This window comes from Notechis scutatus, chromosome 5, assembly GCF_049901735.1.
Source record: "Notechis scutatus isolate UNSWTSFEM ecotype Mainland chromosome 5, rNotScu1.2, whole genome shotgun sequence".
NCBI classification, from domain to species: Eukaryota; Metazoa; Chordata; class Lepidosauria; order Squamata; family Elapidae; genus Notechis; species Notechis scutatus.
The window spans coordinates 1,762,244-1,776,081 of NC_142013.1; the positions used below are offsets into that span (position 1 = coordinate 1,762,244).

Consider the following 13,838-nt stretch of genomic DNA (forward strand, 5'->3'; position numbering starts at 1 on the left):
AGGAGGATTTTCTATGAAGCTGCACCTGATTTGACCTTTGACCTGTCCGCACTGCTGGAGGATGTCCACATCTGGCAGGGGGTCCCTCTGGCTGCTGAAATGAAGCTCCATGAGGAAAGTCATCAGCAGCTCTGGGAAAAGGCCTTGGATGGTGTCCCTGGACTCCAGAACGGAGATCACCTCGTAGAGAGCCTGGGTCAACTGCAGGGGGACAAGGGGAAGAAGCAAGCAGTGGGGTTCAACTGGTGTAACCACCAGTTTGGGGAGCATGTGTGTGACGACCAGGGGCGTGGCAGAAAGGCAACGCAGTCAGATAAGCAATAAGAGTCTCTTTATTAGCTCCAACTTTGCCCCCAATTGTCCTGGTTACCTTCTGGGCTGGAGAAAAAAAACTTTCCCAGGTAAACAATCTTTGGCTGCAGGGAATCAAGTCCAAAACAAGGTAAACACAAACAGTAACTTAAAGTCCAAACAAGGCAAAATGAGGTAATTAGTCCAGCAGGGCAGGAGCAAGAAGTCCAGATGTGAAGGCATGGCAGTAACTCAACCCGGTTGAGGAAAGCCTTGCCAGCCACAGAAGAAGAAGTTCCTGAAGGCCTCTGACAGCGAAAAGGAGGCCGGGGGCGATGGGCGCAAGTGAGGTTAGTCAGTGGATGACATCCCCTGAAAACAAGACCTGATGCCTTTTTTTGGTGGCAAATTTATATGTAGGTCTAGGTATGTTCGGGTCTTTTCCCATGTAATATTAAGAGTATCTCAGCGACGTTTCGGCCAAGTCCCAAAACGTCGCCAAGATACTCTTAATCTTACATGGGAAAAGACCCAAACACACCTAGACCTACATACCTGTACCTGTGAAAATCTACGAAAACAAATATCTATATCTATATCTATATCTATATCTATATCTATATCTATATCTATATCTATATCTATATCTATATCTATATCTATATCTATCTATCTATCTATCTTTGGTTATTGGGTTTCTCCCGCGTAAAATTGGAAGTATCTAGGCGACATTTCGATGAAGTCTCATTCATCATTTAGGCTTGTGTCTTCGGCTTTGTGCTTACTCTGAGAAGCACAAAGCCGAACACAGCCTGAAGATGATGAATGAGACTTCGATTGAAACGTCGCCTAGATACTCCATTTAATCGGGAGAAAACCCGAATAACAAAGATCCACATACAAATACCGCAAAACCTCCAGAAAACAAACAAACAAACAAACAAACATACATACATACATACATACATACATACATACATATATATATATATATATATATATATATATATATATATATATATATATATATATATATATTTGTTTTCTGAGGTTCTGCAGGGTATTTGTATGTGGATCTTTGGTTATTCGGGTTTTCTCCGCGTAAGATTCAAAGTATCTAGGCAGCGTTTGGCGAGGTCCCACTCGCCATCTTCAGGCTGGTGCTTTCGGCTTAGTGCCAGTGCAAGCAGTGTGTGACCGGAGCTGCCATCTCTCTATATATACAAGTGGTGGGGGATGGTGTGCTGGGCTGGTTGGCTGTGCTGCAGCCTCTTGATTGGTTGATGGACCCAAACACATCCCCACAGAAACCATCATATGCGGAGTTGAAACCAGCCTGACCAAAACCAACCCTGATGAGGCTAATAGAATCAGACTCGAAATCACCAACATCCTCTGCACTAGCAAACCACCCAAAAGCAACTTATCCAAAGAAGAACAAACTGCACTACGTAACCTGAAAGAAGACACCAGCATAATAATCCTACCAGCAGACAAGGGCAACGCGACAGTGGTTATGAACACATCTGACTACCAAACCAAGTTAACCAACCTACTCCTAGACCCCACATACAAACCCCTAAAGACAGACCCCACCACCTACCTAGAAAAAACCACCAGATCCAAAATAAAAGCCTCCCCATCAGTGAAGAAATCCAGCAAAGAATCATACCCAGAGAGAAATCATCCAGATGCCCTAAGCTTTATGGTCTCCCAAGATACACAAAGAAGGAACTCCACTTAGACCAATAGTCAGCTCCATAGGCTCACCTCTACAAAACCTAGCCAAATTTCTCGCCAAACAACTACAGCCCTATGCAGAATCCATCAACTCACATGTAAGAAACTCATTCCAGTTCATCGAGATCATAAAGAAACAAAACTTACAACCCAGCGACCTACTAGTTAGCTTCGATGTCATATCCCTCTTCACCCAAGTGCCAATAAAAGAAGCCTTGACAGCCATCCAAAACAAATACAACCCCCCAAGCACATCCTAGATCTGACCAACCACTGTCTATCCAATACATACTTCACCTACAATGGACAAAAATACAAACAAATAGAAGGAGCACCCATGGGATCACCCCTCTCACCTGTCATCGCAAACCTCTACATGGAACACTTTGAAACACAAGCTCTAGAAAAATATGATCACAAACCCAAACTCTGGCTCAGATACGTAGATGACACCTTCATAATCTGGCCACACGGGAAAGAAAAACTGAACAACTTCCTCACACACCTCAACAGCCTACACCCCAAAATACAATTCACCATGGAAACAGAAGCTAACAATCAACTTCCTTCCTAGATGTCTTGGTATACAAAAAACCCAATGGCTCCCTAGGACACACCATCTACCAAAAGAAAACACATACAAACCGCTATCTACACGCACTCTCACACCACCACCCAGCACAGATCAATTCCGTAGCTGAGACACTCATCTCCAGAACAAAATGCTTAGCTGATGAACAACACCTAAAAACCGAACTAAACACTCTCACCAACGTACTAACAGCCAATGGATTTCAAAGAAAGAAGATCACCCACCTAATCCAAAAAGAAACCCCAACCAAAATCCAAGACAGAGAACAAGAGAAGCGGCAAAGCCCTCCTCCCATATATAAAAGGCACTACAGACAAAATCAGCAAGATCCTCCAAAAACACAACATTAAAACAGCATTCTGCACAAACAGAAAAATATCCACCATCCTAAGAAACCCTAAAGACAAAATCGAGTTAGAAAACCAGGAGTATATGAAATCCCCTGCACTGCCTGCCTCACCACATACATTAGACAAACTAACAGAAGAATAAGTGCACGCGTTGAAGAACATAAGAACTCAATCAAAAAAGAAGAACCAACCTCTTCCCTGGTCCAACACCTCAAAGCCACAGGACATGAGATTGACTTTAAAAATACCAGAATTATCGCCAAAACTGAACACCACAGCAGCAGAATAATCAGAGAAGCCATAGAGATAGAAAACGCCACACAGCATGAATAAAAGAGATGACACCTCCGCTTACCAGCCATTTGGAAACCCGCCCTCATGAACAGACGAGTACCCAACATGATAAATGACACCAGACCCACACCCATGAGGGCCACACAAGATGCCACCACCACACTTCCACGTAAAAATCAGACTCACACCCACACAGAAGATGAGACACGACCACAGACCAGAAGCCGCACTGCAGCTGCATCACTACCCACTTCAAACTCCTCTGAACCATACATGGCGAACTGCCCCCACCATGAAGATGTGGCACGACCACGAACTCGAAGCCAAAACGAACACAGACCCAGACCCCAAACTCAAAGCCATATTAAAAACCCAAAATGCTACATCACAGCCACCCGCTCAGGACATCACATCAGAAAACTCAAGAAATTACACCTCAAGAACTCAAGAAGTCACAACACAGCAAATGACCCAGGATATCACAGCACAAGACCAAGGATACCACAGCAATAAATCTCACAAGGTCATCACACAACCCATTACCCAAGCTGTTACTACACAGGAGGCTAATGGAAAAGAGATCAAAACACAAGCGACCCAGGAGATTACAACGCAAGACCCAGGATACCACAACAAAAGAACTCACAAGCCCATCACACAACCCATTACCCAAGCCGTTAAAACACAAGAGGCTAACGACCCAGGAGATGACAGCACAAGATCCAGGATATCTCTACAACAAAAGGCCATTACACAGCCCATTATACCAACATCAACTCCATCAACCAATCAAGAGGCTGCAGCACAGCCAACCAGCCCAACACACCATCCCCCACCACTTGTATATATAGAGAGATGGCAGCTCCGGTCACACACTGCTTGCACTGGCACTAAGCGAAAGCACCTTGGGTATTTCCCGTCATTGTAGTTGTTCTTTTAAAGTTGTACAGCGTTTCAGCAGAATCTCATCTGCCATCATCAGGCTTCTGTATTGTGTCCGTCTGACGGACACAATACAGAAGCCTGATGATGGCAGATGAGATTCTGCTAAACGCTCTAACAAAGAACAACTACAATGCGTGGAAAAACCGAAAACTTCGAACACCATATATATATATATATATATATATATATATATATATATATATATATATATATATATATATATATATATATATATATATATATATATATATACATACATACATATACATGTATATATGTATATATGTATACCGTATTTATCGGCGTATAACACGCACTTTTTCCCCCTGAAAATAGGGGGCAAATGATGTATGCGTGTTATACGCCGATATAATGTTTAAGAAGCCAGCGGAGGCCGGGCGGTGCGAGCAGAGGGCAAGCGGAGGCCGGGCGGTGCGGCGGAGGGCAAGCGGAGGCCGGGCGGTGCGAGCGGAGGGCAAGCGGAGGCCGGGCGGTGCGAGCGGAGGCCGGGCGGTGCGAGCGGAGGGCAAGCGGAGGCCGGGCGGTGCGAGCGGAGGCCGGGCGGTGCGAGCGGAGGGCAAGCGGAGGCCGGGCGGTGCGAGCGGAGGCCGGGCGGTGCGAGCGGAGGGCAAGCGGAGGCCGGGCGGTGCGAGCGGAGGCCGGGCGGTGCGAGCGGAGGGCAAGCGGAGGCCGGGCGGTGCGAGCGGAGGCCGGGCGGTGCGAGCGGAGGGCAAGCGGAGGCCGGGCGGTGCTTCAAAGTTTTTATTTAGAAATTTAAATTTTTTTCCTGAAATTTCCCTCTTAAAATGAAGATGCGTGTTAGTTATACGCCTGTGCGTGTTATACGCTGATAAATACGGTATATGTATATATGTATATATGTATGTATGTATGTATATGTATATGTATATGTATATGTATATGTATATGTATATGTATATGTATATGTATGACAGAATATATATATGACAGAATTTTATTTTCGGGGAAACATGGTATTTAAGTGATTGTCCACTAATAGAAGGGTAGAACAAGTCAATGGTCAGCCAACCATTTTTGTGACCCTGAATTTGGTCCAAAATAAGGCCAACTTAAGGACTTTCTCAATGAAACTGAGGACTTAGAACTCAGATGTTCCTGAAAGAAAGGCAAGGTCCAACTCACGGAGATGGATATAGAAGGAGGTTGCAGCTCCATCTTATGTTGGCTTTGCAGCCTGCTAAGCAAGTTCTCCAGAAGTTGTTCTTCAATCATTTCCTCAGCCGAAAGAGATCGCCACAGCTCAGATGGACTGCTGCAAATGGGAGGAAAAGATTGAAGGAATGGACCAAGTGGAATGCTGGTTAAAACCTAGTCTGTCTCCTTGAGGGCCACATCACTCACATCCTTCCCAATTGATGGATGTAACCAAGGAACCTGGGCTTTTTTTTAAAGCTACTTAGGGATAGTTCGCACAACATGCTAAGAAATGTTCAGGTTCTCCCAACCATTAGCTACCCAGTCTCATAGTTGTATCCACTCGCATGTTGTATGAACTCAACCTACACATTGTTTTGAAGGACAAGTAGCTCATAATATTGAATTGAATTGAATTTGGCCAAGTGTGATTAGACACACAAGGAATTTGTCTCCGGTGTACCATGCAAGGTAGCAGAATAATGATAATCATAATAATATTAAGAGGGAGGAATAAAGAAGATGATAAGAAGGATAAATAATAATACTACAGCCATACTACATGGGTAAACACACATTAGACATATGGTAATATAGTACTTAATATAAGTGCTTAATATAATATCCATATTAAGAAAACTCAACTATGTTGCCCCCCCCCCAAGTAACATGGGTTTAACATGTCTGAAACCAGCAATAACATACTAGTGACTCAAATTACATGTATGGGTCATGATAGAACATGTCCCCCCCTGAACTGGATGGAAACTAATCAAGGAGAGAAGCAACCTAGAACTAAGGAGAAATTTGCTGACAGTGAGGACAATTAACCAGTGGAACTGCTGGCCACCAGAAGTTGTAGGTGCTTCATCACTGGAGCTTTCAAGAAAAGACTGGACAGCTACATGTCTGAAATGGTATAGGGTTTCCTGCCTGAGCAAAGGGATGGACTAGAAGACCTCAAAGGTCCCTTCCAGCTCTATTCTGATTGAAGAATTGATTTGTTGGATTTGTTAAAGAGACTCTGAGTGGATTGAATCCCAATCTAATTTTGCTTTCTCCTGATGGGGCCTCCAAATACATCCAACCCACAATTCCTGAATGCCATGGGCTGGGAATTATGGGAGTTACGATAACCGTACGTCTGAAGGAGGCCAACCCTTATGCTTGGGGTTGGCTTAAGGCACTGTTTCTCAACCTTAAGGCAATTTCCAGGTGTGTGGACTTCAACTTCCAGAATTCTCCTCTATGGCCCTACAAGCTGTGGAATTTGGCATTTTGAAGGAGGCATTTGGCACCTGTCTGTTGAGATGGAATGTTCCAGAAGACTTGAGATAACGGTATCTAAGTGCTCGGTCCTGCCCGCCAACAACCCCACCAACTTCATTAGCAGTCTTCTGGTGCTGGGCTGACGGATCAGGTTCAACCGGCTGCAGATGCCTTCTATAATATCAGGTACCTGAGAGGACAGGAAGACGATGAGGAAGAAAGGTTCAAGAAGATGCAAACTTGTCCCTAGGCAAGAAATCACCTGTTCCCTCAAACTCAACTTCCTTCAAAAGGTTCTGCTATTGTAATAGTCAGTGAGAATACTTGAGAGGGAGGAGGAGGAGGAGGAGGAGGAGGAAGAGAAAGCAATTAATTTTTCATTTGCTCAAGAATGAAGGAAAACTCACCAGGTGGCTTTTCACATTTGTCGTCCTGAAGATCTCTAAAAGCTTTAAGATGGTTGAATAAGCAAAGTACCTGGAAATAGGGGCTGCTAGGAGTCTCCTGTGTTGGATACAGGAACTTCCCCAGGCTTTTTTGGGGGGTGGGTGGGTCTCACTTACCTTTTCCATTTCTGGGCCGCAGGTCCTTGCAATGCTGGCAAGAAGAGACTCCGTAGCTGCCAAAGAGAAATTACTGCAAGTGTCGGTCAGTCCATCCAGGACAGTCAGGAGGAAATCTGTCTTCTCTCTGGGGCTGAAGTAGACGCTGAATACCTGGAGAAAAGAGAGCAGGAAGGTATTCCTTCCCTTCCCCTTCCCCTTCCCCTTCCCCTTTCTCTTTCCCTTCCCCTTTCCCTTCCCTTCCCTTCCCCTTTCTCTTTCTTTTATCTTCAGTTCCTTTCCTTTCTTTCGTTTTCCCCACTCTTTCACTTTTGGTTTCATTTTCAATTACGCTTTTGCTTTCATTTTCACTTTCTTTTCTTCCCCTTCCCCTTCCCTTTCCTTAGCCATAATTCTAAACCTTTCCCCTTCCCTTTCTTTTCCTTTCCTTTCCTTCCACTTTCGCTTTTGCTTTTGCTTTCCTTACCTTTCCCCCTTTCCTTTCCTTTCTTTTCACTTTTGCTTTGGCTTTCCCCACACTTTCCCTTTCATTTTCATTTTCATGTGTTCCTTTCTTTTACCTTTTCCTTCCCTTCCCTTCTCCTCTCCTCTCCTTCCCCTTTCTCTTCCTTTTATCTTCCATTCCTTTCTTTTTTTCCATTTTCCCCACTCTTTCACTTTTGGTTTCATTTTCAATTATGCTTTCACTTTCAATTTCACTTTCACTTTCTTTCCTTCCCCTTCCCTTTTCCTTAGCCATAATTCTAAGCCTTTCCCCTTCCCTTTCTTTTCCTTTCCTTTCCTTCCACGTTTGCTTTTGCTTTCCTTACCTTTCCCCCTTTCCTTTCTTTTCACTGTTGCTTTGGCTTTCCCCACACTTTCCCTTTCATTTTCGTTTTCACATGTTCCTTTCTTTTCCCTTTCCCTTCCCTTCCCTTCCCTTCTCCTCTCCTTCCCTTTTCTCTTTCTTTTATCTTCCATTCCTTTCTTTTTTTCATTTTCCCCACTTTTTCACTTTTGGTTTCATTTTCAATTATGCTTTCACTTTCACTTTCTTTCCCTAACCATAAGCATAACCCTAAACCTTTCTCTTTCCTTTCCCTTCCCTTCCTTTCCCCATCTATTTACTTCCTTTCCTTTCCGTGCTGGTCATAGGGTGGGCCTCCTTTCATTCCATTTACCTCAGCGACCCTGGAAGGATTTTTGAGGAAAACCATCGGATTCCACGTCTCCAGAAATTCCTGGTGCTTCCACTTAATGATGTTGGTGTGGACGTTCTTCTGGTCTAGTTTTGCAACTGGCACACAGCAGAATCAAGAGTGTTACTCCCCCTCTTTTACTCCTCTGTGTAACTCTTGGACCTCTCACATGAGCGGGCTGACTTCCCCCAACAGCTTTAACCCATTTAACCCACCAAGTGACCAAAACCAGGTTTAGTGCTACAGGTGGTCTTCGACTTACAACCGTTCATTTCGTGCCTATTCAAAATGACAGTGGACCTAAAAATAGTGACTGGTGGCTGTTTTCACATTCAGGTCCGTTGCAGCCGCCTTGTGGTCACGCAATCAAAATTTGGATGTGTGCAACTAACTGGCGTTTATGATGGTTTGCAGCATCCCAGGGTCACATGATCCCCTTTTGCAACCTCTGACAAGCGAAGTCAATGGGGGAAGCCAGATTCACTTAACAACTGTGTGATTCACTTAACAACTGCAGTGACCTACTTAACAACCGTGGCAAGATAGGCCATAAAATGGAGCAAAACTCGCTTAACAGCTGCCTTGCTTAGCAACAGAAATGGCTTTTATTGACTAAGGCTGTGGCTATTTTATAACTTCTGGACTTCAACTCCCAGAATGCCAGAGCCAGACATGCTCAAGAATTCCATGCTGGCTCAGAAATTATGGGAGTTGAAAGCCGGAGGTCATAAAAGGGGCCATGAACTAGGGGATCCTCAGAGATGAAATAAAGGCCCCCTTTGTTGAAGCTAAATAAAGAAAGGCCCGTTCTGTTTGGGATTTAATCTGGACTAATCCGAGAAGCTGGATTTGATGGTCTCTGGAAGCCCCTGCAACGCTGGGTAGGGGTGGTATTCTACCGGTTCGGACTGGTTCTATAGACCCGGTTGTTATGACTCTGCACAGTTCGGAGACCTGGCAAACCGTGTCCCAGGCTGCCCCCACCCCTCTGCCCGCCCCTTGGGGGTGGGGCATGCCGCAAAAAAGAAAATGAAGCCACGCCCACCCAGTCACATGGCCACGCCCACAGAACCAGTTGTTCAAAAATTTGAATCCCACCCCTGACCCTGGTTGTTGTTTTTTGTGGACTTCGATTCCCGCTTCACCCTCTTACTCTTTTGGCCCAGCACGATGGAGAGGAGAAGGTGGACGCTCTTGGCTGCCTTTGAACATATTGATTTGATCGGATCACCGCAGCAGATTCCCAGAATGGCTACCAGGTGACCGAGGTGGGAGAACTTAGACTTGGTCTAAAGGGAGAGAAATGACCAGAGAAGAATCTTGTTGCAGAAGACCTTAGGCCACCAGACTTGAAATTCTAGATCTAGAAAACCTTGAATTACGCCGTCTTCGGTCCAATCTAAGTATAGTATATAAAATCATACATTGCAATGTCCTACCTGTCGATGAATACTTCAGCTTCAGCCATAACAACACAAGAGCAAACAATAGATACAAACTCAAGGTTAACCGCACCAAACTTGATTGCAGGAAATACGACTTCAGCCACAGAGTGGTCAATGTCTGGAATAACTCTGTGGTTTCTTCCCCAAACCCCAAAAACTTTAACCTTAAGACTGTCTACTATTGACCTCACCCCTTTCCCAAGAGGTCTGTAGGGGGCGTGCATAAGCGCACCAACGTGCCTACCCTCCCTGTCCTATTGTTTCTTTTATTTTTCTTATATGTATCCATGTATTCATAACTATGTTTTTACTTATACCTATTATCTTGTAAGCAATTGACAAACCAAATAATAAAATAAAATAAAATAAAAATAGAATTAGAAGCAAGGGGAGGGTGATCTGTGATTTTGCACAGTAGCGAGGAATGTGGTTTTTGAGAGGCTAGCACAAAAACGAAGGATTCAAGCTGTCCTCCAAAGCCCCTGAAGGCAGAACAAGAAGCAACAGATGGAAACTAATCAAGGAGAGATCCCACTCAGAACTAAAGAGAAATTTCCTGACCACAACAATAATTAACCAGTGGAACAGCTTGCCACTAGAAGTAAATTACAGGTTAACAGAGTTGGAAAGGGGCCTTGTACAGAAGTTGTGGCTGCTCCATCCCTGGAGGCTTTTAAGAAAAGATTGGTCTGAAATGGTGTAGGGTCTCCTGCTTGAGCAGGGGGTTGGACTAGATGACCTCCAAGGTCCCTTCCAACTCTGTTATTCTATGTGTCTTGAACTGGAGCCCACCATTTTCCACCTAGCAGTATGTTTGGAGCAAAATGGAGCAGTTTCCAAATAGACCCAAATCTTTGCAGAGTTTTGAACTCCTAGAATTCTCCAGTTGGGCCCCTTTACAGGTGCATGGACTTCAATTCCCAGAAACCTTAGCCACAGCCACGCTACCTGGGAAATCTGGGCGTTGAAGTCCACTCATCTTAAGAGTTGCCAGGTGGAGCGACGCTGTCAAACAATTAACTATAGTGCAATAAATAAGCCCCCCAAAATAATAAATGCATAAAATAAGGGACAGAAGAGGAATCAATCATTTTGCTTTTCTTCGTGGTGACTCACATCCATCTGCAATTTGTTGGCGACATAATTGAGGAGTGAGGCAGTGCTCCAGATGGCCCTCTCGCGCAGGTCAGCCTCCGGGGACTGCAGCCAAGGAACCATGAGCTACGTGGGAGTAAGGGAAAGGGAAGGGGAAGAGAAACAGAGCTTTAGAGGGGTGTCTCTGCTGGCTCGGGCACTCTTAGCGGTCACTGAAGATCAAACCGGACAGGCAGTGTCTGTGGAAAAGACCCCAAGAGCCATCCCTGTGATATAAAAGCAACTAGGAGGAGCTGAGGAGTGTTTCTGCGGTATGTGGTCAGATAACAGGTAACAGATCATCAGAGTTGGAAGGGACCTTGTAGGTCATCTAGTGTAACCCCCTGCCCAAGCAGGAGACCCTATACCATTTCTGACAGAGGGCAGTCCAGTCTCAAGGGATGAAGCTCCCACAACTTCCAAAGGCAACTTCTGTTCCATGGGTGGATTGTTTACACTGTCAGAAAAATTTCTCTTTATTTCCAGGTTGAACCTCTCCTTGATCCCTTTCCATCCATTGTTCCTTGTCTGGCCTTCAAGTGCCTTGGAGAATAGTTTGACCCCTTCCTCCTCTCTGGGGAAGCCCCTCCCTCAAATATTGGAAGATGCTCTCCCGTCTCCCTGGTCCTTCTCTTCCCTAGACTAGGCCCAGTTCCTGCAACCGTCCATCGTATGTTTTAGCCTCCAGTCCCCTAAAATCATCTTGGTTGCTCCTCTCTGCACTTTTTCTAGAGTCTCACCCTCTTTTTTATAGTGTGGTGACCAAAACTGGATGCAGGACTCTAGGTGTGGCCTTACTAAGACTTTACAAAGTGGTATTAGTACCTCACTTGATCTCAATTGTACCCAAATATACAATCTTTGGTCAAAGTGGGGAGGCCAGAAGGTTGCTGTCATGCCCTCACTGAAGCCTGAATCTACGGGAGAAGATGAGCTGGAAGTAGAGCCGACTGACTCAAGGGGGAGGCTTCGTTGGCTTGGGAGGAAAATGGGGAAGGAGCAGGCCCAGTCAGGCCGGGGCTTTTCAGGATTAGGATGGCTTGTAGCAGGGAGGAAGAGGAGTAGGGAGGAAGGGGGGCAGGATGACCAAGGGAGGCTAAGCAGTGGACATGAGAGACAGAGCTCAGGCAATGAGCAAGGACCACCTCCTCCTGATCCAAGAGCACAGAGAGTGGAGAGAAGGCGAGAACAGCAAAGACTGACCCGAGTACTCGGGAGGAGAGCACCCCGCCTTCTTCACAAGGCACACTTGGGAACTGAGACTTAAGGAGACGCTGTGGGGAGGCACATTGGTTAGGAACAAATGCTGAATTCCGGGAGTGTTGAGTGTTTGAACTTCAGGAAACAGGAAGAACTTCTTGCAAACAGGAAGTGACTAAACGGGCCTAGTTTTCCAGCTGCAAAGCCTGCCGAACCCTGCAGAAGCCTTCCTGAAGCCGCTGGGAGGCCAAAAAGGCCTCAAACTGGCCAAAAATCAACTGTGAGGTGCGCGCATGCGCAGGGAGATAAATTTGCCTGCAGCTCACGGGCCGGCAAAAATGGTTCTGCGTGCCGTAGGCTCGCCATTACGGACCTAGATAGTTGAGTCTCCATTGACATAGGTGTAATGAACCAATAATAAGATTTTCCTCCCCAAAATAACTTACTTGCAAGATCCTTTCCAGCTCCGAAGGAATTGGATTCTCCACCATTAATTGCTGGAGCATTTCACTGAAGGCTTGGTAGGTTCCAATGAAGAGATTCTAGGAGATACAAAGTTTTAGGACTGAGGAAGTAAAGAGTTTGTAAACTAGGAGCAGCCCAGAGAGGAAAAGACCACTGAATTCTTTATCGAATGCCCCAAAACTGGTCAGCCTTGAAAGTTTGTGGCCAAGTATGTCTCCTGCAAACAATTCACGAAGCCTAGGGCAACGTCATCTCCAGATGTTGTAGGACAGTGTTCCTCAACCTTAGCAACTTTAAGATAAGTGGACTTCAACTCCCAGAATCCCCAGCCAATACATGTGGACTTGTATATAGAATCATAGAGTTGGAAGGACCTTAGAAATCTTCTACAATCATCAACCCCTGTCCAATGAAAAATAAATGAATAAATGAAATTTTGCCTTCAGAAGTTGTGGGTGCTTCATCACTGGAGGTTTTTAAGAGAAGACTGGACATCCAACTGTCTGAAATGGTACAAAGCAGAGGTCTCCAAACTTGGCACCTTTAAAGGGGTTGGACTAGAAGACCTCCAACGTCCCTTCCAGCCCTATTCTGATTGATTGAAATATCCCAAACTTCTGAACCCAGCTCTACCCACAAGTCTGATGGGATCTTCTCACCCAATTTGAACTTCTCTTCTCCCTTCCCCAAGTTCAAATTGTCCACTCCTGGTTTAATGAAGAACATTGGCTTAGCTTGTAGAAGTCCAGTTCTAATTAAGTTAATATTGTGAATAGAATTCTGGGGGATTCTGGGAGTTGAAGTCCACAGGTGATAAAAGGACCATAATCACTCAATCCTGGTGGATCTCGGTGGACCTTCTCAACTCTACAGTTCTCTGATTCTATGAACACCATGGAACTACTAGCTCTCATGTCCTGGTTATTGATCATCTGTGGCTGAGGAAGGATTGACTTTGTAGTTCATTGTGCTGGAGGTGAACATTGAACATGGTAGCTATTAACATCTACAAGACACTTCCACTGAAGCAACTGCTAGAAGCAAGGCAGCTAGACAAGAGACATCCATGCATGGTGGTAAGAAAGCGATCAAATCTTGGATCTGGACAGGATTTAGGAAATTAACGTTGGCCACATCATACAAAGATAATTTGTATAAAATGTTTTACAGGTGGCATCTTCCCCCGGCAAGATTGG

At 45.1% G+C, this 13,838-nt stretch overlaps 1 protein-coding gene across 1 annotated transcript in view; it reads right to left on the minus strand.

The window, feature by feature from the left end:
• Positions 1–13,838, minus strand: part of LOC113429704 (maestro heat-like repeat-containing protein family member 7) — a 48,050-nt gene that overhangs the window by 21,465 nt on the left and 12,747 nt on the right. The window contains 8 exon segments of the mRNA XM_087967511.1: positions 26–201; positions 5,377–5,506; positions 6,687–6,847; positions 7,221–7,373; positions 8,381–8,496; positions 9,552–9,687; positions 10,960–11,064; positions 12,624–12,719. Coding sequence (XP_087823637.1) covers positions 26–201; positions 5,377–5,506; positions 6,687–6,847; positions 7,221–7,373; positions 8,381–8,496; positions 9,552–9,687; positions 10,960–11,064; positions 12,624–12,719 — 1,073 coding nt within the window.